This window comes from Notamacropus eugenii, chromosome 2 (assembly GCF_028372415.1).
Source record: "Notamacropus eugenii isolate mMacEug1 chromosome 2, mMacEug1.pri_v2, whole genome shotgun sequence".
NCBI lineage: Eukaryota > Metazoa > Chordata > Mammalia > Diprotodontia > Macropodidae > Notamacropus > Notamacropus eugenii.
Window position 1 is genome coordinate 71,604,144 of NC_092873.1, and position 26,071 is coordinate 71,630,214.

General features: G+C 35.5%; 1 protein-coding gene across 1 annotated transcript in view; it reads right to left on the reverse strand.

The window, feature by feature from the left end:
• Positions 1-26,071, reverse strand: part of TBCD (tubulin folding cofactor D) — a 414,951-nt gene that overhangs the window by 312,377 nt on the left and 76,503 nt on the right. The window contains exons 10-11 of the mRNA XM_072640887.1: positions 23,033-23,165; positions 6,037-6,173 (exon numbers count right to left, since the gene is read on the reverse strand). Coding sequence (XP_072496988.1) covers positions 6,037-6,173; positions 23,033-23,165 — 270 coding nt within the window. The remainder of the gene's footprint in view (positions 1-6,036; positions 6,174-23,032; positions 23,166-26,071) is intronic.

Genomic DNA, 26,071 nt, shown 5'->3' on the forward strand with positions numbered 1-26,071 from the left:
TCCGTAAGGCAAAGGAGTTGGGACTTCAACCAAGGATCAACTACCCAGCAAAGTTCAGCATAACATTTCAGGCAAGGAGAAAGTCATTCAACGAAATAAGGGATTTCCAGAGCTTCCTGACCAAAACACCAGAACTCAATAGACAATTTGATCTTCAAATGCAGGTCTCCAGAGAATCATAAAAAGGTAAACAGAGGGGAAAAAACAAAAACAAAAACTTGCTACTCAATTAGGGCAAACTGTTTACCTCCCTATAAGGGAAGATGATACCTGTTAATCTTGAGAACTGTGCAGCTATTATGATAAAAGGGATATATGTAGAGGGAACGGGCATAAAGTAAATGATGTCATGTCAAAAATATGATTTAAGTATGAGAAGGGAATGTAATAGGAGGTGTGGAAAGGGGGAAGCAGAAAATGGCAAATTATATCACAGGAAGAAGTACAAAACTATAGTAGAGGGAAGGAGGGGAGGGAGATGAGCATTGTTTGAGAGGTACTCTCATCTGATTTGTTCAAAGGAGGGAACAATAACCTTAAGCAGATAATCCTAACTAGCTCTATAGGTAGTAGGAGGGGAAGGGGGAAGAAAGGGGAGGGAGGCTAAAAGGGAGGAAAGAAGCAATAAGAGTAAAGGGGAGTAAAAGGGAGGGGGGTCAAAAGAAGGAGGGGAAGGCTGCAGGAGGAGGGGGAGAAAAGTGAATACTATTGAGGAGGGGAAGGGAGATGGGAGAGCTAAAAGCACAAATGGTGGGAAAGAGGTTGGAGGGAAATACACAGATTGTAATCATAACTGTGAATGTGAATGGAATGAATTCTCCCATAAAACGGAGACGGATAGCAGAATGGATTAAAAGCCATAATCCAACAATATGCTGCTTACAAGAAACACATTTGAAACGGGGGGATACACATAGGATAAAGGTCAAAGGATGGAGCAGAATATATTGTGCTTCAGCTCATGTAAGAAAGGCAGGAGTAGCAATCCTAATCTCAGACAAAGCAAAAGCAGAAATAGATCTAATCAAAAGGGATAAGGATGGAAACTATATCCTGCTAAAAGGCACCATAGACAATGAAGCAATATCATTACTAAACATGTATGCTCCAAGTGGTATAGCATCCAGATTCTTAGAGGAGAGGCTGGGGGAGTTGAAGGAAGAAATTGATAGCAAAACTATACTAGTGGGGGACCTCAACCTCCCCCTCTCTGAACTCGATAAATTCAACCTCAAAATAAACAAGAAAGAGGTTAAGGAGGTAAATAAAACTCTGGATAAGGTAGATATGATAGATCTTTGGAGAAAATTAAATGGGAATAGAAAGGAATATACTTTTTTCTCAGCGGTACATGGAACATTTACAAAAATTGACCATGTATTAGGACATAAAAATCTCACAATCCAGTGCAGAAAGGTAGAGATAATCAATGCATCCTTTTCAGATCATAATGCATTAAAAATTACATGTAATAAAAGGCCATGGAAAGAGAAACCAAAAATCAATTGGAAACTAAATAATCTAATTCTAAAGAAGGGTTGGGTTAAAGAAGAAATCATAGAAACAATCAACAATTTCATTCGAGAGAGATTTAATTATTTCTGAAAGGGATAAATTGAGGGCCCCACTCTTATAGTTTACATTTTTTTTCCAGTGATTCATTTAGCTTGCATTTTAAGAATTCAGATACTATTTTACCTGGTGGATATGTTAGATTCTGATATTAATTCACCGGCCATGGAACTTTTTGGTAAAATATAGCTCTATTAGTCTCTTTTAATTGATTCTAATTTTGCTATTGCTTTGTCTGGGATTATGATCACTAGCCCTGCCTTTTTTACCTGAGCTAAAGCCTAACAGATTATGCCTGAGTCTCTTATTTTAACTCTGTATCTTTATTTCAAATGTGTTCCTTGTAAATAACATATTATTGGTTTCTGTTTCTAATTCATTCTGTCGTCCCCTTCCCTTTTATATGCAAGTTCCTCCATTAACATTCAAAGTTCTGATTTCTCTCCATCCTATTGCTGTTGCTCAGTCACTCAGTTTTATCCAACTATTCCTGACTCTATGGACCACAGCATGTCAAACCCTTCTGTCCTTCACTATGTCCCAAAATCTATCCAAGTTCAGGTTCATTGTTTCCATGACACCAGCAATCCATCTCATTTTATGCCATCTTCCTTTCCTTTTGCATTCAATCTTTCTAAACATGAGGGTCTATTCCAATAAGTCTTCTTCTCATTTTGTGGCCAAAATATTAAGCTTCAGCTTTAGTATTTGACCTTCCAAGTGAATGGTCTGAATTAATTTCTTTAAATATTTTCTGACTGATTTGATGTCCTTGCTATCCAAGGTATTCTCAAAAGTCTCCTAAACCACCACAATTAAAAACCTTCAAATCTGTGGCTCTCAGCTTCCTTATAGTCCACCACTCATATTTTCCTTCATTTTTTTCTCCTCTTTAAGAGCTAGTTTTGTTTTTGACTAATCTTTCAATTAAACTGTCCTCCATATCACCCCCAATCCCCTACACGATCCTGAATCTTTCCCTTCTGCCCTTTCCCTTGTTTCCTTATTGGATAAAATGTATTTCTGTACCAAACTGTTTAGATGTGTATTTTTCACTCCTTTAGCTAGTTCCAATGAAAGTGAGGTTCAAGTGTAGCCTGTAAACCACCCTCTTCATGCCTTCCTCCTTGCCGAATAAACTTTTACTTCCGTATCCCACTTATGAGATAATTTTCCCCATTCCACCGCTTCCTCTTATCAGAGTGTATAGCTCTTTCTTATCCTTTCCATTCATCTTTTAAGATCCTGAAAACATAATAGAACCACTCCCAGGCCCTGTATCTAATTAAACTCCCTTTATAAGTGCTATTAATGATAAAGTTCTAAGGGGCTACACATATTAGCTCTCCATGTAATAATGTAAACAGTTTAACCTTGCTTAGCTTCTTATGTCTACTTGTTCGTGTTTACATTTTTATACTTCTCTTAACTCCTATTTGCTGCTGTTGCTAAGTCATTTTTTTTCAGTTGTGTCCAACTCTCCGTGACACCATTTGGGGTTGCTTTGGCAAAATACTGGAGTGGTTTGCCATTTTCTTGTCCAGCTCATTTTACAGATGAGGAACTGAGGTAAACATAGTTAAGTGACTTGCCAAGGGTCACACAGCTATTAAGTGTATGAGGTCAGATTTAAATTCAAGAAAATGAGTTTTCCTGACTCCAAGCCCAGCTCTACCCACCGTGCCATCTAGGTGTCCTTGTCTCCTGTATTTATATGGCAAATTTTCTCCTAAGTTTACTTAGGTCTTTTCATCAGGAATGTTTGGAAGTCTCTACTTCATTAAAGATCTGTTTTCCCCTGTAGGATTATATTCAGTTTAACTGAGTACATTATTCTTGGTTGTAAGTCTAATCTTTTGCTTTCTAGAATACCCAATAATAGTCCAAGTTGTTCACCCCTTGATGGTGGTGGCTAACTTCTGTGTGATTCTCACTAACACTTATTGCAGAATTATTTCTAGCTACTTATATTTTTTTCCTTGACCTATCAGCCCTGGATTTTGGCCAGAATATTCCTTGGAGGTTTCATTTTGAGGCTTCTTTCTGATCACCAGTAGATTCTTTAGTTTCTACACTATCCTCTGGTTCTAAGAGATCTGGACAGTTTTCAGAATCCTCACAATCTGATGTCTTAGCTCTTTTTTTTGCTCACTGCTTTCAACCAATACTATGATTCTTATTATTCCGAGATACTTTTTCAGGTCAATTATTTCTGCTATAAAATTCCACATTTTCTTCTCTTTTTTTTTAGTCTTTTGATTTTGTTTTAATATATTTTACTGGCTTTTTGAATTAATAGTTTCTATTTGGTCTATTTTAATTTTCAGGGAGTTATTTTGAGTAAGGTTTTGTAACACTAGCTCCAAGTTTTTAATTTTCTTTTCATATCTTTCTTCCAAAGTTCACATTTCATTTCCCACACCTTACCACTTTCATTTAAAAAATAATAATTTTTAGCTAAAAAAAAAAATCTCCTTTTTTTTAGCCGTGTCCAAAATAAATTTTTCTTTGAGGCTTGGCTTACAGATGTTTTCAAGGCTTTCTCTTTCTGGGCTTCTACCTTGAGCTTCTCTGTCTCCATAATATCTCTTTATACCTTGAGTTTATTTTTGTTTATTTTTTATTCCAGCCTATTGCTTAACTTTAGACTTTACATTAGTGCTATTTCTGCACACTTCTAGCAGAAATGTCTAACCTGAGCTTCTGTCTTCTTATATCTTTTTGTTGTTTTCACTGATCAAAATGGATGCCTGTATGCTTTCGGTGATCAAGGTGAAATTTGTTCCCTACCCTCCTGGTCTGAGCTCTGCAAGTTCCTGACCTAGGTTTCTGTCTGTTAGTTTGTCCCTGCATGAGAGTTCCAACAGACTGCTGCTAGACTGAACCTCTATTAGCCTGCTAGGAGGCTTTCCAGATTCAGTGACAAAACTACAGATTCCTCTTAGTTTTGGGACTCTTGCCTGGGCTGGTACAATGAAGTATTGATAGAAATGAGTCCTCACTGTGCTTCTGAGATCAGAGCCATACAGCTACTATTTGCTTCAGAACTTGTTCTTAGATCAGCACAAAACTAGAACCTGCTAGAGGTTACTTTTGTCCACTACCAAATATTTGCAGATTTACCCCTACCAGTTCTCCCAAGAATCAGGTAGTGGATGAATGAGGTACCAGACCTTACTAGTTCCTGTATGCTATTTGGGTATGTAGTTCAGGGATCCCTTGGGATCTCTTCTTGCCCAGGTACCTCATGTCCTGTGGCCAGTCTTAGTTCTCTTTCAATCCCTGGCAACTATAACACTTCATATGCAGAGTACCCCCTGGCCAAGTCCTACCCCAAGTAAATGCAGACCAGAAATAATTCATAGTTACCTTTTCTTGGGAGCATTTTATAGAAGTTTGAAGATAAAATTTGGTGGGAGAATCTAGGCTATACTTCTTTCTCCTACTCTGCCATCTTCCAGATATTAGAAAAAAAAATAAAGTAGCTAAAGGCTACTGAACTCTTGTAGCTACAAGAACGTAAACTCTTTAACAATAGCAACTACTATGAGCTCATTTCAAAAGCATCTCAGGATTACGATTATGACTGAGTTAGAAACAACTTCATAATCCAACCCCTTCATTTACAAAGAAGCTGAGGACCACAAAGATGGAATGACACGCTCTAGATCATACTAGCACTAAATTACACAGACAAAATGCAAACATAGGTCCTCTGACTCCAAATTCAAGCTTCTTTCCAATATTCTATTGCTGTCTTCATTTATCTGATCCCAGTTTATTTAGGTTTTCCATCTCTTCCACATTCTGCAAGAAGCCTTTCTCTTTAGTGCTGTCCCTTTAAGATTATATCCAATTTATCCTGAGAGTATCTTGTATATATCCAGTTATTTGCATACTGCTTCCCCTGTTAGGTTGTGAATTTGAGAGCAAAAACTGTTTTTTGCTCTTCATTGTATCTCCAGTGCTTGTCAGAGTGCCTGGCATATAACAAGTACTTAATAAATGTTGACTAGTTGACCTGTATTCCAGTTAGACCAGGGTTCTCACTGATTCCCATCTACACCACAGTTATATTTACCTTCCACATAAGATTCCTCATATTGATTCTATCACCTGGAATACCCTCCTTCACCTAACAAAACTTAACCTATTACAGTCTAATTTCTTCCAAGAAGCATCAACAATATCAGAAATTACTGAGCTCTAGTTTTCTATGAAATTGCATGGCAATTAACTGCCTGTGCTTTAAGTTCCTTAAAGGCATAGCTTATTTTCTACTCTTTCATATCTATTAAATAAGTACCTATATATTGAAAAAATAAGGACATTATTAAATAATAATCAATTATCAAGTATGCTTAGTCCTATGCATGCAAATTAAATGGAACTTCAAATAAATATTCAGAACCCAAGAAATGGTTTGAAGACTAATTTGAAAATATCAATTTAGCTACAACACACCAATGACATTTTCAACCTCCTCAGGAACATCATAGTCTTCATCATTGTCAGAAGCTAAAATGTGGGGGTTCTGCTTCTCTTCATCCTGAGAAGAAAGCCGCAGATTAGCAGTCAAGGATCGACAACCACGTTGATATCTAAAAAGAAAATAAACATTAATTCAAAGTTGGGAGTTAGTACTAAGAACTTGAGAAACTTAATAATTTAACATATTCTCAATATTGTAATAACCCTCAATCTATCAAAGCACACCCATTTACTCGCACATATACATTTGTATACAAAAACACTTTACAATTCATAAAATGTTAGCCCTATGAAGTTAAATAGTGTAATAATGTAAGCATTATGATCCACAGAGTCCATAAATTAGAGAACAGAGTTCAGTCCATCAATAAACATTCATTAGGTGCCTAAACAGTGCCAAGCACTATGCAAAGCACTGGGGATGCAGGGAGAAACAAAAGTTAGTGTCTGACTTCAAGGAGCTAAACTTTATTGGGGGAGAGAATATGCAAACAACTATGAACAAACAAGATATGTACCAGATAAAATGCTAATAATTAACAAGTGGAAGAAACTGAACAAATTATGAATAAACTATTAAAGAAAAAACCCAGGACCATATAGATTTACAAGTAAATGAACACAAACATTTAAAGAACAATTAATTCCAATACAACATAAACTTTAAAAAAATAAGAAGAGAGCCTACAAAATTCGTTCTTTTACAAAAATATGGTTTTGATACCTAAACCAAGAAGAATCAAAACAGAGCGGAAAAAACTATAGACCAATTTCTCTAAGCAATCAGTCAATAAACATCTATTGAACACCTACTATCTGCTAGATATCATAACAAGAGTTAAGGATACAAAAAGAGAAAATACCTGTAGTTCAAGGAGAGATAATTAAAGAATCAATGAACAAGGGACAGAGTAAAAATGATAATGTAAGAGGAAGCATTTTTTGCCTAGTTCTCCCTTAACAGAGGAAGCTAAGTGGCATAGTGGATAGAATGCCAGGACTGGGGTCAGGAAAACAGAAAAAGAAATAAAGAAATTGGGCATAAAACTAAAAAAGTAGAAAACCAACTATTTTTAAATAGTTTAAAATTAAAAATAAATTGAATTAAATTAAAATTTTATTTTTAAAATTAAAAATTTAAAAAAAATTTTAAAACTTAAAATATTTTAAAAGTTTAAAATAGTTCCTAATTGAACACTAAATTAAAAATCCTGAAAATCAAGAGATTAAAAAATTGAAATATTAAAACTCACAGCTTTTTTTTGCTATTTCAAAGACAGAAATGTTTATTTCAAAGACTAGAAAAGTTCTTTAAAATGACACTTAAGTTTCATGCACAATTTAAAAACATCTTAGCACCAATTCCGTCAATAAGACATCTCATATACAGCAAAATATTTAGCTCATGGCTTTTTTTTAAAAAAAGAAAATAGATAAGCCATTAGCTAATTTGATTAAAAAAGAAAACCAAATTACCAGCTTCAAAATTTAAAAGGTAAATTGACAATCAATGAAGAAAAGAAAAAAGCAATCATCAGAAGCTATTTTCCCCAACTATCTACCAATAAAACTGACAATCTAAATCAAATGGATGAATATGAACAAAAATATAAATTAATGCAATTATCAGAAAATAAAATACTTAAATAATCCTATCTAAAATTAAGATGGGCTTGAGAAGGCTTCCAATAAAAGATGGAATCCTAGATGGAGGTTTAAAGGAAACCAGGGAGCCAGTAGGCAGAATGGGAAAAGGGAGAGTATTCTAGACAGAGGGAATAGCAAGAGAAAATGCTCAGAGCCAAGGGATGGAATGTCTTGTTCACTGAAACAAGCAGTAGGCTCTAATTTCATTGACTCTAATAAGGGAGAAAACATATGAAAAATATATAAAAAGCAGGTTATATGTAGGATAAATAGGAAATAACTGAAAGAGATGGAATGAAGAGGGATTGAAAAAGGATTCCTGTAGAAGGTGGGATTTTAATCAGGAATACTGACCAAGGAGGTCAGCAGAGGAGGGTAAACATTTCTGACATGAGAGAAAACAAGAGAAAAATGACTGTAAGAAACATCCTTGAAAATTGTAATGAACTAAATAGAAGTTAACAACTCCATGAAATAAGAAATAGCGAAAAAAAAAGGTACAAGAAAGGAACAGAAGAAAATATAAGATATCTCATATTGAAAAGCCACTAAGGTTTTCTGGGAGCCAAGAGGGCTGAGTGAGCAGTAAATCACTGCCACTCTCCCAAACTGACCTCTGAAAATGGCAGAAAAAAGAGTCCCTGGAAAAATTCTAGAACAGGAGACCTAGCAGAAAGATAGAGTGAAGTAGTCTTTTAGCCCAGGAAGCTTACAGGATCGGCAAGAAACATCTGATAGGGTGCTTGGATACATGTGCTTGGACTCCAATTCTAAAATCACATTTCTCTTTAAAAATCACATTTCTTCCTAGCCTCAAAACACTATCCCCAGCACTTTCTGCCCAGTCCAAGGACACAGCCTGCCCCAGCAACAACCATTATCTCCCTTCCTGACACAGCAACCAGTGGTGCCTATAGAACTTATTAGTCTGAACCAACTATGTACTGACTGAACTGGCTGTGTACTGGGTCATAACGACATTTACTACTCACTGACCAATCCTATGTATGCTAGACTTAGACACACCTATACTCCCTTACACTTATCTTGTCTAACAAGACATTGATGAGAGCAGCCTGGTATTTCTGAGCCAGCCCTGACTGCTAGTTGACTTAGTGACATTTCAGGTCTAAAATCACATCTCCAGGTAGCCCCTCCTTGGGCTACTTCCCAGTGAATTTTGGGTAAAATACCTGCACAGTAGATACCAAAAGTGCATGTTCCTTTAAGAACTGACCACTCCTTAACCACTCCCTAATCCCACCCCAAAACACCTAGCTAGCATATCTGGCACATGCTTCACTATAGAAAATCCTATATAAACTTTATCTGTACCCCTCTAAGTTTGCAGATTCAGTAAGAACTCTTGCCTGCTGAAAAGCGTAATACATCTTTGCCTTGACCTCAACAATTCTTGAGTCCGTGAATTCTCCACACAGCCCGCCCTGGTACCCTAGTCTTTGTGGGGGTCTCACAACCCACTTCTAGCCCTCATCACATCCATCTCACTTGGATAAAAAGGAAGCACATCTTACAAAAGGAAGCATCCCAGCAAGCCAGGAACAAGCCCCACCACATTAAACCAGCAGGAGATCCTGAGCCCCAGGATTGCGGAGCAAACAAATGCTAACACCAGGACCCCCCAGGTGCCTTAGCCTAGCCAGCGTAAACTACAGACTCCAGGTCACCACGTGTGCTGGTTCAGCCCTCAGCAGGAAGGCCTCCTCCAGTAGCGGACTTCCCCATGCGTCAGTACAGCCTCAAGCCAGCAGGTGTCTTCTAGCTGCCAGACTTCCCCTGATCAGATATAGACCAAGGCAAGCAGGTACCCTCCTCATTCCTGGTGCAACCCCAAGCAGGCAGGCATCCTCCAGGGTGGACCTCTACATTCTTCAGCACAACCCAAGGAAGCAAGAAAAACTCCACCCAGTCTCAGGACCCCAGCTCAGCACCAGATAAGCTGTCAGATCCCTATAGCCACTAGCTGCCAGCACCTGAGGCCCCAGCATACAGTCAGGCCCCTATTCCCTAGCACAAGAAGTTTGGGATAGTGCCCCCTATGCCCCAGAAATACAGTTCAACTCTAAAAGCCAGGAAATAAGCAAACAAGATGAGCAAAAAGCAAAAGCAAACACTGACTATATAAACAGGTTCTATGGGGACAAGGAAGATCAAAACACAAACTCAGAAGAAAACAACATTGTCAATATACTTACATCTGAAAGCTCAAAGGAGAATATGAACTGGTCTCAAGCCCAAAAAGCCTTCATGGAAGAGTTCAAGAAGGATTTGAAAAGTCAAATAAGAGAGAAGAAAAACTGGGAAAAGAAATGAGAGGTATGCAAGAGAGGGTCAGCACCTTGGAAAAAGGAGGACAAAAAACTGACTGAAGAAAACAATTCCTTAAAAAAATACAACTGGCAAATATATACATATATACGTATATATCTCTGTGTGTGTGTGTGTGTGTGTATATACACATATGAAATTGGCCATAATGCATTTCAACTAAGAATCAATTACCCAGAAAGACTGGGCACAAACTTTCATAGGAGGAGATGGACATTCAATGAAATAGGGGTCTTCCAAACTTTCCTGATGAAAAAAGCAGAGCTGACCAGAAAATTAAATCTTCAAATATAAGACTCAGGAGAAGCATAAAAAGGTAAACAAGAAAGAAAAAAAGATGTAATTCAATAAGGTTAAACTGTTTGCATCCCTAGATGGGAAGATGATATATGTAACTCTTGAGAACTGTATCTTTATTATGGCATCTAGAAGGGGTATACAGTGTGGGTATAAGTTGACTTTGATGGGATGGTTTAAAAAAATTAATTAAGGGGTAAAAAAAAGGATTGCTCTGGGAGAATAGGAAAGGAGGAGGTAGAAAGGGCTAAATTACATCACCTGAAGAGGCACAAAGACCTATTATAACAGAGAGAAAGAGAAGAGGGAGGCAAGCATTGTTTGAACCTTATGCTCATCAGACTTGGCTCAAAGTGGAAATAAAACACACACTCAGTCGATATAGAAATCTTACCCAACAGAAAGCAGGAGGAGAAAGAGAAAGAAAAAGGAGGGGATAGATAGAAGGGAATGCAGACTGAGGGACATGGCAGTCAGAAGCAAAATACTTGTAAGGAGGGAAAGGGAGAAAGGAGAAAGAAAAGCATAAACAAGGGAAAATAAGATGGAGAGAAAGACACAAACAGTAATCATACTTATGAATGTGAATGGGATGAACTCTCCCATAAAATGGAAGCAGAAAGCAGAATTGATTAAAAAACAATCCAACAATAAGTTATTTACAAGAAACACATGTGAAGCAGAGATACACACAGAGTGGAGCAGAATATATTATGCTTCAGCTGAAGTAAATAAAGCAGGGGTAGCGATCCTGATCTCAGACAAAGCAAAAGTAAAAACAGATCTTATTAAAAGAGATAAGAAAGGAAACCACATCCTGCTAAAACATACCATAGACAATGAAGTAATGTCAGAATTAAACATACATGCACCAAGTTGTATGGCATCCAAATTCTTAGAGAAGTTAAGGGAGTTATAGGAAGAAACAGACAGCAAAACTACACTAAAACTATACTAGTGGGGGACCTCAACCTCAATCTCTCACAACTAGATAAATTTAACCACAAAATAAACAAGAAAGAAGTTAAGGAGGTGAACAGAATTTTAGAAAAGTTAGGTATGCCAGGCCTCTGGAGAAAACTGAGTGAGGACAGAAAGGAATATATCTTTTTCTCAGCAGTACATGAGACCTGTACAAAAAGTGACCATGTACTACAGCATAAAAACCTCACAGTCCAACACAGAAAAGCAGAAATATTAAATAAATCCTTTTCAGATCGTGATGCAATAAATTACATGCAATAAAGGACCATGGAAAGATAGACTAAAAATTAATTGGAAACTAAATAATCTAATTCTAAAGAGTGAATGGGTCAAACAACAAATCACATAAAGAATCACTAACTTCATCCAATAGAATGGCAATAATGAGACAACATTCCAAAACTTAGGGGATGGAGTCAAAGTAGTTCTTAGGGGTAGTTTTATATCTTTAAATGCTTACATAAATAAAATGGAGAAAGAGAAGATCAATCAAAGTAGAACATGCAACTAAAAAAGCTAGGAAAAGAACAAATTCAAAATTAAATATGAAATTAGAAATTCTGAAAATCAGTGGAGAAATTAACATAATCAAAATTAAGAAAACCATTGAAATGATAAGTAAAACTAAGTTGGTTGTATAAAAAAAATAAAACAGATAAATTTTTTGTTAATTTGATTTAAAAAAAAGAAGAAAACCAAATGACCTTTATCAAAAATAAAAAGGGTGAATTCACTATCAATGAAGAGGAAATTAAAACAATAATTAGGAGCTATTTTGCCCAATTATATGCCAATAAATTTGACAATCTAATTTAAATTAATATATACAAAAACATAAGTTGTCCAAATCAACAGAAAAGAAAAGAAAATATTTAAATAAACCGTTTTGAGAAAAGGAAATTGAACAACTCATCAATGAAATCTATAAGAAAAAATTGCCAGGGCCAGATGGATTTACAAGTGAATACTACCAAACATTTGAAGAATTAATTCTAGAACTATATAAACTATTTGAAAAGAAAGGCAAAGAAGGAGTCCTACTGAATTCTTTTTATGATACAACTATGGTGCTGACACCTATACCAGAAAGAGCCAAAACAGAGGAAGAAAATTATAGACCAAGGTCCCCAATGAATAGAAAAGTGAAAATTTTAAATAAAATATTAGCAAAGAGATTACAGCAACTTATCACAAGAATCACTATGACCAGGTAGGATTTATACCAGGAACGCAAGGCTGGTGCAATATTAGGAAAAGTATCAGCATAACTGACCATGTCAATAACAAAATTAACAGAAATTTATGATTATCTCAATAGATGCAGGGAAAGCTTTTGACAAAATACAACACCCATTCCTGTTAAAAAAACAAAACACTAGAGAGCTCAGAAATAAATGTATCCCTTAAAATGATAAGTAGCATCTATCTAAAACCATCAGCAAGCATTATACATAATGGGGATCAGCTAGAAGCATTTCCAATAAGATGAGGGGTGAGACAAAGACATTCATTATCACCACTGTTATTTAATATACTACTAGAAATGTTAGCTTTAGCAATAAAAAAAGGAAAAGAAATTGAAGAAATTAGAGGAGGCAATGAGGAAAAAAAGCTTATCACTCTCTGCAGATGATATGATGATATATTTAGAGAATCCTAGAGAATCAAGTAAAAAAATTACTTGAAATAATTAACTTTAGCAAAACTGCAGGATATAAAATAACCCACATAAATTATCAACATTTCTATATATTATCAACAAAGTTCAGCAGCACGAGATACAAAGAAAAATTATTTTTAAAGTAAATGTATACAATATAAAATGTTTGGGAGTCTACCTACCAAGACAAACCCAGGAACACAATTACAAAACACAAAACAAATTTCACACAAATAAAGTCAGATCTAAATATACGGGAAAATATCAAGTGCTAGTAGGTAGACAACGCTAATATAATGAAATGACAGTTCTGCCTAAATCAATTTACTTATTCAGTGCCACATCAATCAAACTACCCAAAAATTATTTTTTAGAGCTTGAAAAAATAATAACAAAATTCATCTAGAAGTACAAAAGGTCAAGAATATCAAGGAAATAAATTTTTAAAAACTGCTGGGAAGGTGACCTAGCTGTACCAGTTCTTAAATTATATTACAAAGCAGCAATCATCAAAACTACTTGCTAATGGCTATGAAAAAAAGTGGTAGATCAGTGGAATAGGTTAGGTACAGAAGACATCGTAGTCAAAGACTGCAGTAATCTACAGTTTGATAAAGCCAAAGACTTCAGTTTCTAGGATAAGAGCTCACAATTTGACAAAAACTGCTGGGAAAACTGGAAAGAGTATGGCAGAAACTAGGCACAGACAAGCATTTTACATCCTATACCAAGATAAAGTCAAAATTGGTATACAATTTAGATATAAAGGCAGATACCATAAGCAAATTAGGAGAGCAAAGAATAGTTTACCTGTTAGATATGACCTAACAAGAGACAAAGAACATTATAAAATACAAAATAGATAATTTTGTTTATATTAAATTGAAAAGTTTTACACAAAGCCAATGCAACCAAGATTAGAAGGGAAGCAGAAAGCTAGGAAACAATTTTTACAGCCAGTGTCTCTGATAAAGGCCTCCTTTCTAAAATATATAAAGAACTGAGTCAAATTTATAAGAATACAAGTCATTCCCCACCTTATAAATGGTCAAAGGATATGAAGAGACATATATACAGGCATATGAACAGGTTCTTCACATGAAGAAATTAATGCTATCTGTAATCATATGAAAAATGCTCTAAATCATTATTGATTAGAAAAATGCAAATTAAAACAACTCTACAGTACCACATCACACCTATCAGATTGGCTAACAAGACAAAACAGGAAAACGATACATGTTGGAGAAGATGTGGGAAAATTAGGACAATAGTGCATTGTTGATGGAGTTGTGAACTGATCCAACCATTATGGAGCAATTTGGAACTATGCCTAAAGGGGTATAAAAATGTTCACATCCTTTGACCCAGCAATAGCACTACTATAGCAACTCCTTTTGTAGTAGTCAAGAATTGGAAACTGAGGGGATGCCCATCAACTTGAGAATGGTATTGTTCCATAGGAAATGATGAGCAGGCATACTTCAGAAAAATCTGAAAAGACTTACATGAACTGATGCTTATGGAAGTGGGCAGAACCAGGTGAACATTGCACACAGCAAGAGTAATATTGTGCGTTGACTAATTTTGACAGATTTAGCTCTTCTAAGCAATGCAAGGATCTAAGACAACTCCAAAAGACTCATGATGGAAAATGCTATCCACATCCAGATAAAGAAAGAACTATGGAGTCTGAATGCAGATGGAAGCATACTATTTGCTCTTTTTGTTTGTTTTGTTTCTTCTTTCTTATGGTTCCTCCCATTGGTTCAAATTCTTCTTCACAACATGACTAATATGAATACATATGTAGAGTCCATATCAGACAACATGCTGTCTTGGGAAGGGGCAAAGAGAGCAAGTGGGAAAAAAAGAGACTGTGGAGTACAGAAAGGCATGGCATAATATAGTCCATGAAATTACAAAGAGTCAGACACAACTGAACAATAATAACTGATAAGTCAGTATCATTATTTTCATACAAAAAAGGGACAAATTTGTTTGTTACAGGATACATTTAATTTTTCTCTACAAATTGTGAAAGATTACCAAAAATGCTAGCTGTAACAATTTTTTTGAAAAAGAAACTGAAGAAATAACATAAGCAAAGAGAGAAACAAAATTGTTACTTTTGGCCAATGATGTGATTGTTTTACTTGGAAAACCCCAGCGAATCAACTAAAATATGAATCAAAACAATTAAAAACTTCAGGAATGAAGGATATAAAATACACCCTAATCATGTACTGCTGAATGAAGCTGGAGAAAATCATGATACTGTGCTGACTGGTTAACTACAAAAGTGTGTTGCATAATTTCAACGGGACCCTCATGGTGGTAAGACAATCCCTTCACACTTTCATAATTTATTTACCATCCCAGTCACTATAGCAGTTTTTCAAAATCTTTTCTTCCCTCCTCAAAGTTCTCATGACTCACTATACTCCCAGCTAAGCACCTTGTATGATATTTCATTGGAAATAATTTGTCTTTCATCAAGAGCTTGCTCTTCACCCTTCATTATTTTCCTAAAAATGCTCTCTCCAAAGTTACAGATTATTACTTAATTGCCAAATCTAATGGCTTTTCTCAATACATATCTTTCTTAACTGCTCTGCAGTGTCTGACACAATTGATCCTTCTCCCATCCTTAATACATTCTTCTTTCTAGGTTTCCTAGATTGCCACATCTCAGTTTCCTTTACTACATCTTCATTTTCTTCCTCTTACTTCTTAGCCCCTTGTAATCTGGCTAATAACTTCAACACTCAAATGAAACTGACCTCTCTTAACTGAGTCATTAAATAACTTTTCCTTAGTCTTCATCTATGTGATGCTACTGACTATATCCTGCTTCTAGATATACTCTCTTCTGAAACTTCTCTCCTATTTTTCCTCCCACCTATGTAACTACTCCTTATTTTCTCCAGGATCATCATTCTTTCCTCCTAACTGTGGGTGCTACTCTCCAGCAAAGTTCTGTCCTGGGACTTCTTTTCTTCTCCCTTTATACTATTTCACCTGGTGAGCTCATCAGCTCCAAAAGATTCAGCTACCATGTCTATACGAATGACTCTCAGATTTGTTTATCCAGCCCTAATCTCTCTCCTGATTTCCAGTCTTAAATCTCAAATTTCGAAAATGTCTACTGGACCCATCAAACAAGACTAAATGAAGGATCAATCAGATAGGTAGCAGGAGAATCTAGAAAGTATATTATTATGAAAACCTAGGGGGAAGAGAGTATCAACTAGATTTTCTTGTAGATATCTTAAGCTCAACATGTTCAAAACTGAATTCATTATATTTCTTCCAAAATCTACCCTCTTCCTAATTTCCCTATTACTATGATTACTATCACCTCCCAGTCAACCATGCTGACAACCTAGCCGTCAATCTCAATTCCTCATGCTTTCTCATCCCCTCCCCCCTATATCTAATCACAGCATCTTATATTCTCTCCTCTAACATATCCACCACCTTTTTGAAGTAATTACCACTTCATACCTAAACTATTGTTTAACTGGTCTCCCTAACTCAAGTCCATCAACCTTTCAACTGTCAAATTCATCTTTATAAAGCGCAGCTCTGACTGTGTCACTCCTTCATTCAAGTAAATTCCAATTCAAATAAATATCTACTACTTCCAGGATCCAATATCCTTTTTGGCTAATAAATTCCTCTGCATACTAGCCCCTTCTTGCCTCTCAGGCTTATACTTTATATCCCAGCACTTACTCAACAATCCAGTGGCACTGACTTCCTTGCTGTTCCTAGCACAAAAAACTGCATCTACTGGCTCTAAGCTTTTTTTCTGGCTATCTTCCATGCCTGGAACATCTCTCCCTTTTCATCTCTATGTCATGGCTTCTTTGGATTCCTTCAAGTCTCAGCAAAAGCCCCACCTTCCACAAGAAGCCTTTCCCTATTTCTCTTATTACTGATGCCTTCCCTATGTTAATTATTTCCAATTTATCCTGCATACATCTATCATGTGTATAATTGTTTGCATGTTGAGAGCAGGAACTCAAAGACCAGAAGGTCTTTGTATCCTTAGTACTTACTATAGTACCTGGTACAAAGCAGGTATAAATGGTATAAATGCTAGTTGACTGACTTACTGATATAAGGAATAAAAATAATATTACCTAATAAAGCAGTAGCAGAAATAAACTTTTCCAACTGACGTTGTATGCCTGCAAATCATGTAACGCTGTGCTATCTGAGGAATTAAACATGAAAGTTGTTTGAAAGGACAAAAGAAAGGCATGAATTTGACTCTCTGTTGTCCTCTTACAGGTATTAATTTTTAATTCTTCTCACAATGTTATGCTACATGTACATAAAACATCAAAAAAAATCTTTATTTTAAAACTTTGTCTTTGTTTTTGGAAGAAGCTGAAGGTCTTTTAAAAATATTTGCAATTTCCTGAAGGATGGCAATTGCCTATTCTCCTATTTAATTATGTGTTCTATTTGTAGTCCATTTATACCATTTGTCCCAGATCAGTTAATCAATCAACAACTACTTATTAGGTCCATACTATGTGTTGGGCACTGGTGATACATGGAAAAACAAATCAGCCCCTGCTATCATGGAGTTTACATTTTTTGGAGGGAGACAGCATGTACTTAAATAGGTATGTAACAGATACAAACATATTTGAGTGGATGAGGGAAGGGAGGGTCAGCGAAGGAAATTGCTGGATGGGGGGAGTTTAGTGCTTATAGGAGAAGGCATTAGATGCTAGGGGAAACCAGGAAAGGCCTTCTCTACAAAATAGCATTTGAACTGAGACTTGAAGAAAGCCGGGGATTCTAAGAGTGAAAGGTGAAAAGGAAGAGCAATCCAGTGACAGGGAATAGTCACTGTAAATGCACAAACAGGAAACAGCATGACAGCAAGCTCTGCAAAATGTCCCTCTTACTGCATGCCCTAATCTGGGCAATACACATTCTTCATTCACTTGGTTTTTCCACTCTGGAAGGCTGGTAGAGCATCTTTATAGTAATTATAGATTGCTTCTGGGGTATCTGGTTTAGGGGCTTGATGTATTCAGTAGGTATTCAGTCTGGCAAACAGGAATATCAGGAACACTTCATCATCCATAAAACTCTCCATTTATTTAATTCTATGCCAGATTTCCTCCTCTCTGGTGGAAACCTTCTGTGAGTATAAAAATACTTAAATTATATGACCCTATATTTTTTTTTAATTCTCTCTAAGTAATTGGGATATTATACCTTGCTGAAAGAAAAACTTGAAAGAAGCTTTTGCTCTATTGAAGCAAATGGGTTTTTTAATAATAAAAAAGAATAACATGCCCAAATTAATAGAACAATAAACAGAAAGGTAAACAACCAACATCAGAAAAAGAAATTAAACAAGCAATGAATCAACTCAAAAAGAAAAACATCCAGGACCCAATGGATCCCCAAGTGAATTTCATCCAACATCTGGTGGAAAAAAAATTGAACTCCAAAATTACATAAACTATTTGCAAAAAAGAAAAAAAAGAAAAAAAAGAATCTGACCAAATTCTTTCTTTGATATAAATAAGGTCATGATATCTACATCAGGGAGTCAAAACAGATAAGGAAAACTATAGTTTAATATCCTTAATGAAAAATAATGCAAAAACTTAAAATATAAGAAAAGAGGCTACAGAAACTTATCAAAGAAGTCATATATCACAACAAGGTTGGATACACTAGGGTTAGGAAAACTATAAGAATAATGTACCATATTAATAAAAGAATAAAAATATATGATTATATCAATATAAGATTATATATAGATCCAAAAGGCTTTAACATTAGAAAATTCAAGAATAAATGGCCCTTTTCTTGATATGATAAGAAGTTATCTAAAATCGAGTCAACATTATATGAAATGGGGAAAAAAACTCTTTCCAGTAAGATTGAGTAAAATAAGAATGATCATTACCACCACTACTATTTGATATAGAGCTAAAAATGCTAACTATACCAATAACATAAGAAAATGTAAGTGACGAAATAAGCATAAGCAAAGGGGGAAGGAAATTACTGCACTTTGCATGTGAAATAGAATATATAAATACTTGGGAGTCTACCAAGATATATACAAAAACTCTAAGGAAGTAAACACAGACTTGAACAATGAAAAAGTTGGTAAAGATATGCCTAGTCAATGTCATAAAAAAGACAATATAACCTAAATTAATTACTTATTCAGTGCCAGGTTAATCAAAATTTTAGCAGAACTAGAAAAACAGCAATAGCAAAAGTTCATCTGGAGGAACACAAGGGGACAAGAATCTCAAGGGAAATAAATAATATAAAAGAGGGAAGGAAGACAGTCAATCAGTACCAGATCTCAACCTATACCACAAAGAAATAATAAAAACAATTTGGTACTGACTCAAAAATAGATTGATCAGAGGAAAAGATTACCTACACAACAACAGAATCAAATGAACATAGAAACCTACTGTTCAATAAATCCAACAAACCTAGCTACTGTGTAAGGACTGTTGATAAAAACTACTAGAAAAAAATATAAAACAGTCCTGTAAAAATTAGGAATACACCAACCCCTCAAACTACTTATCAAAATAAGTTACAAATGGATCCATAATATAGCTATAAAGAATATGATATCCTAAACAAATTAGAGGAGCAAGGAAAGAATTTCTTTTCAGACCTATAGCTAAGAGAAGAGTTCTTGACCAAACAAGAGATAAGGAGGATCACAGAAGACAGGATCAAACATTTGTATCACATACAATTTAAAAGGGTTGGGTTTTTTTGGGTGGTTTGTTTTTTTTTTTTTTGGTAACAGAACCAATGTTGCTAAAATTAGGAGGGAAATACCCAGTTAACTGGGGAGAAATCTGTATCAAGTTTCTCTAGTAAAAGTGTCATTTCTAAGATATATAAGGAACTGATTAAGAGCCATTCCTTAATTCATAAATGGTCAAGGGATATGAGCTAGAAGTTTTCAAAGGAAGAAAAATCAGCTACCAACAGTCAGAAAACATGCTCTAAATCATTAGTAATTAGAAAAACGCAAATTAAAGTAATTTTGAGATTTTACCTCACATCCATCAATTATTTGAGCATGACAAAAAACAATGAAGGGGCTGCAGAAAAACAGAAACATGAATCCACTGGTAGAGCTGGGAACTAATGGGTAGAGTCATTTTGGCAAGCAATTTCAAAACTCGCTACCCTTTGGCACAGCAATAGTACTAGTATAGTGTTATACACCAAAGAGATCAAAGAAAGGGAAGGACTTCTATGAACAAAAATACTCATAGCAATTTTTTTTGCAGTGGCAAAGAATTGAGAATCAAAAAAGGATCCATCACTTAGTGTATGGCTGAACAAATTATGACGTGAATTTAATCGAGTAACACTGTGTTGTAATAAATGAGAACAGGGATGGTTTCTGGGAAGCCCAGGAATATTTATATGAACTTATAGAAAGCAAAGTGAAGAGAGCCAGAAGAATAATTTAAACAAGAACAACAATGTAAAAATAAACTATTTTCAGGGATTTAAGATCTCTGATTAATGCAATGGCCAACCATGACTCTAAAGAATCAGACTACCTAAATCTTGACAAAGAAGTAGTAGATTCAAGATATAAAATGAGATATATATTTCTGGACATGGCCAATGTGAGAATTTGTTTTGCTTGACTATGTATGCTAAAAAGGTTTTGGTTTGGTTTGGTTTTTTCAATTGAGTATAAAGGAACAACAAAAAATTTGCTAATGGAGAAAAGAAACCAAATGAGTAAGTTGAAAGAGATCTGGGATTTTCTACGTATTTTAGACAACTGAGGAATATGTTATCTACAAATACCATTATCAAGAATGCCTTTGATATGTATGTGTAGAAAATTCTCATGAAAAATTTTTTTTGATCAGTAGTTGCTCATGTTTTGCTAGGTGTTTTAAATGGTAAGGATCAGGATTGTTTCCACACTTTTGATATCTTCCTTTCATTCAGATACCTTGTGAATCAATCTCTCAGTGCTCTCAAAAGTTTATCAGCTCTAGAAGAGATGTCATCTATATTTTTACATTGGTCCAGCAGCTTTTATCATCTGTTATTTTCAATGCTGCTACTATGACCTATAGGAACACATCAAGCACTAAGGACTTAGGAGGCCAGTGTGGTGACTCTATGGTCCTTGATGACAAAAAAAGTCTATTATAAAATCCTGGCAGATTGTTTTCATTTTTCTTTTGTTTGTTGACCTTTCACTTTTCTATAAATTTCCTAGGAAAAACTACACAAATGTGAGTCTCCTGCCAAGCTTCTTTAAACTAGTATTAATTTCTACAACTACTGTTTTGTGAATCAATATTGCTTCTCTACAACATCCTTTTCCAACATTCCTTTCATAAAGAAAATTATATGTATATGACTGCAGTCTTGGTTGCACACATTATTCTTTTTCTCATTGTTATTTATTCTTTTTATTATAATCTTTTTCCTAGCTTTCATTTTGATCTTTACTCTAAGAAAGTGATTGCCTGAATATAGACAGACAAGTGTTTCAGGAATGACTCACATGTCAGTAATGAGTCAATTCCTGTCTATTGAAATATAATCAATTTTATTTTTTCTAATGTTACCCCAGCTTTTCCTTTCATTTTGCCTTAAACATTCATCCCTAGAAACCCTTTTCAAGTACTAGGTGCTCCATCTTTCATGAACATGAATATAATGGATGAGAAGAAATGTTCCTCACTTCTACTGCTGGACCATACCTTTGCCATCCCTCAACAACTTCACTGAGGTACACACTATCCTCCATATCCAGATCTTCTTTAAAGTCCTTAATAAGATTCCAGCCTACATTTCTTCAGGCTTTCTCAAGGAACGGAGAACCTAGCTCACAGTGTTCCTCTCCACCGCAACCCCTTGCCTCATAACTCAGGGATTTCTACATCCACATACAGTCTCCCACTTCATGTTCTGTGACCTTGATCTTCATGCTACCTCAGCCATCCCACACAGACTAGAAGATCCATGGAAGCTTCCATGACCACGAATTCTAAAATTTCTTTCTTAAATAATTGTGCTTCCATCTCTACCTCTGCCTCATTCTTCAAAAACCTATATTCTTCACCTTCATTGTAACTGCAAGTTTCTCTAACCCCTCCTGTCCTTTCAGTCCATCACCTCCACTCTGGCCTTGACCTTGACTAGGCAGTTCAATTATACTTAGTTCTTAAATACTGCTGATTCAATCTTCATAGTATTCCTTTTTGGTCCCATGTTCTCCACTCACAAAGCCATCATCTTGCTTCAAATCTTCATCACTTCCTCTCGGCATTACTGCCTTAGGTTTTAACTGCATTCCCTACTTCCATTCTCTACATGGAGATCAAAATATGACAATCTCATTCCCTTTCTCAAAAATATTTAGGGGCTCCCTACTACCTCTAGGATAAATACCCTATAGCTTGCCATTTAAATCAATCAATATTCCCTCATCCACATTTCCAAATTTACTTCATAGTCCTTCCTTTCATACACTCTAAATTCCAGTCTAATTGATCTACTAGTTGTTCTCCAGGCTCAACATGCTATCTCCAGTCTTTATTCCATTACACAAGTTGTCCTTGATGATTAAAAAGCACTCTTTTACCTATGTTCCTCAGAATCCATAACTTCCTTCTAGACTGAGCCCACTTCCTATTCATAGTCTATGCTAATCCAAAAACTTGTTAGTATTTTCCTTACCTCTGGGTTAGCTAGTATTTGAGTTCCTGGGGGACATGACTATTTTTGTTTTCTATGTTCCCAATGTCTTAATATAGTGATTTTCAGAGAGTAGGCATTATTTATTAAAATGCTTATGGGACAGCATTCATCTTTACATGAAAAATATATGATTAATATATGTTTAATCTTTGAAATATATTTTATTATTCAAGACATTCTACCACTGCTTCATGTAATACATTTGGCTTTTTGTGGTCAAACAATTGAAACTGTGAAGAGAAAAATGCCATAACCTTGTCAACTAACCTCCATTTCGCCAACTTGGGCTTGAGAAAAGTCAATCCAAGTCGCTGAACAAGTTTCACACCAAGTTTTCGCAGACGAGTATGGTTACTCTCTGAGAGCTTGCAGTTATCAAGGCACTCAAGCACAGTGGAAGCTGAAAAACAGAGCATGTAGTGGTAAATACTAGACAGAAATCATTGGTTATGTGGATTTCCTAGTAACTTTACTTAGATAATAATAAATCTACATATAGCCTTTAAAGGCTTTTTGGGTCTGGCTTTGTTTTTCTGTACCTGTCACATAATGGTATAAGTGTAAAATTCATTATTTCACGAAGCACTACCTAACATAACAGTTACTTAACCTAAGTTAACTTAACCTAACACTTACTTACTATATCAGTTCAAATGAATCACTGAATTCCAATGAAACATGGCCCATACAACCTTATTTTTTATCACTACCTAATATGAACTATATATTATATCTATTCTCACCACAACAGCTCTGGTCACACCATTCGCTGTCTGGAATGCTCTCTCCTTCCTCTAAATCCTACAGAAGATATGGTGTGATATGGTACGGTACGGTATGGAACAGTATGGTATGGTATAGGATAGTACAGTACAGTATAGTATGCTTCATCAAGACCCAAGCCTCATATCCTCCACCAAACTTTTCCCCGATAACGTAACAGCAATTGTTCACCTTCCTGACTGTTTGTGGAAAATGTGATCTGAATTATGGCATTTAACTATTGTTCATTTAATACTTTATAGGACATTATGGAAAGGAAATATGGCATAACTATTAAAGAGCCATCTTCAGAGTCTACATGACAGAGGCTCAAACCCAACATGGCACATACTAACTATGCAGCCTTGGGAAAGTCATGTACCTTCTCTATGTCCCAGGTTACTTTTAGATTATAGTCTTTAGTTTCCCGACTGCTACTCTACACTGATGAAATAACAGGTGCAGAAGGAAAAAAAATGTACACTGTCTTTGTATTGTTCTGTAATCTTTTCCCATAGAACTAACTCACTGCTGAGGGCAGACTGCATTAAAAAAAACAGTGTTCAGTTCACCAATGTAACAATGTAAACTCCCTAAGAATAGGGGCTATTTCATTTTTTACTTTGTATCCCCAGTATCTTTCACATTGTAGACGCTTGACAGATGTTTACTGAATGGAAATAAAAGTAGTAATATTCCTCACTTATAAGACCACAGCAGGAATACTGTATAAGCACTTACTTGGTTAAGACAAGTTATGGCTACTCCCCTAATGGAGCAAAAAGTCTATTAGGGAGGTTATAACATACATAGAGATAACTGTAATATCAAATGATAATATAAGATAAATATATTAGAAAAACAGAAAGATACAGAAGCACTCATACAGTGGCTACAAAGCAGGTCCTGAGATCTTCCTAGAGGCAGACAGGAAGGTGAACGATTGGTATTAAGATTATCAGTGAAAGTTTTATGGAGGATGTGAGGCTCTGGTCTTGAAGTTTAAGTTCTATTATTGACACAAACTATGTGAACATGGGCAAGTCATTTAACCTCTCAGGGTTCCCAAATAATTAAAGATTGTGAGTTGCTGATCTACATCAAAGAAAAGGAGGAAGAGAAAAAGAGAGAGAGAGACAGAGAAATTGGAAGGGAGGAGGTGTGTACAAATCAAAGTTACAGTCTGATAATTTCAAAATATGAACATGTTTACATGCAACAGCTTCAATTCAAACAAAACATTTATTAATCACCTATGAATGGAAGACAACGTAAGTCCTACTCTCAAAGAAAATATAGTATCTAATAAGAGAGCTAGATATTTTTAAATAATTTTATTTATACAATTTTGCTCCTATAAAATAGGTATAGATAAGAAGAAAAATGGACTTTTCAGACAAAAGGCTAAGAAATCTATTTAATAGTCTGGCACTGCAAAGTGAAAACAATGATTCAGACAATTAATTGGGCCCTAAGGAATCTTACTTCATGTGTTTCCCTTGAGTATATGTGGCAAATGAGAGTGAAGTATAGCTCCACCTTTCCCTTAAGTTTCCAACAACTTAATACGAGGAACATGATTTTACAATTTACAAGTCAAGAAGGCAGGACAGAAAGCCAGAATATGTGTCCAAAACAACAGTAAGGTCCATTGTTGTCATTTCTCAAAGGAAATGCCATTATATACTGACTGCACCCCTTTCCCTAAACTCCATCAAGGTATATAAATTTTAAAGTTACGTAGTCTTTGGGAAGTCTTCATGCTCCAAGTCAACAAGCATTTACTAATCACTACTATGTGCCAAACACTATGCTAAGCACTGAGAATACAAACATAAACTGAAAGGAAGACAATTCTTTCCCCCAAGGAGCTGACATTCTAGTGGAGGGAGATAACATTAAAAAAAAAAAAAAAAAAAAAAAAAGCTAAAAAGGGGGGTAAGAGAAAAACGGAGATGAAGGTACCTAGAAGGGGACCATGATATAGCAATTCTGGGAGACTCAGAAGCACAGCCCAAAGAAGAATTAAGATATGTTTGGCCTGGACTTCTTCCTTAAAATGAGGTTCTGACAGGAATCAGTCAATCAGAGACAGAAAACAAAGGAGTAGAAGGTACTTCCAATGTGTGAAGTCCAAGGTAGGGTTAAACTTAGAAGATGAAAAAGTCCAGACAGCAAGGAGTGCAACCAGAAGAGGAATGAAACCTAATGAGATGGGCCTTACACAAATCTCCATGCTCCATTAACAAACAAGGCAGAGAGCAATAGACTCATTTCAGAAAGTGATACATGTCTTCTGGATATGGGCAATGAAGGAATTTGTTTTCTTTAACTTTATGTTTGTTATAAGAGTATTTTTTTCTTTTCTTTTTTTCCAATTGTGGGAGCTGAAAGAAGTAAGAAAACACTGATTTTTGTTCATGGAAAAAACTAATTTTTTTTTTAAAAAGCAAAGCAATTTAAATATGAACAATGATTGAAATTACTAGGCTATTAACAGTTTTTGTAAAATTATCAGAAAAACTGGAAAAATAAAAGTTTTGT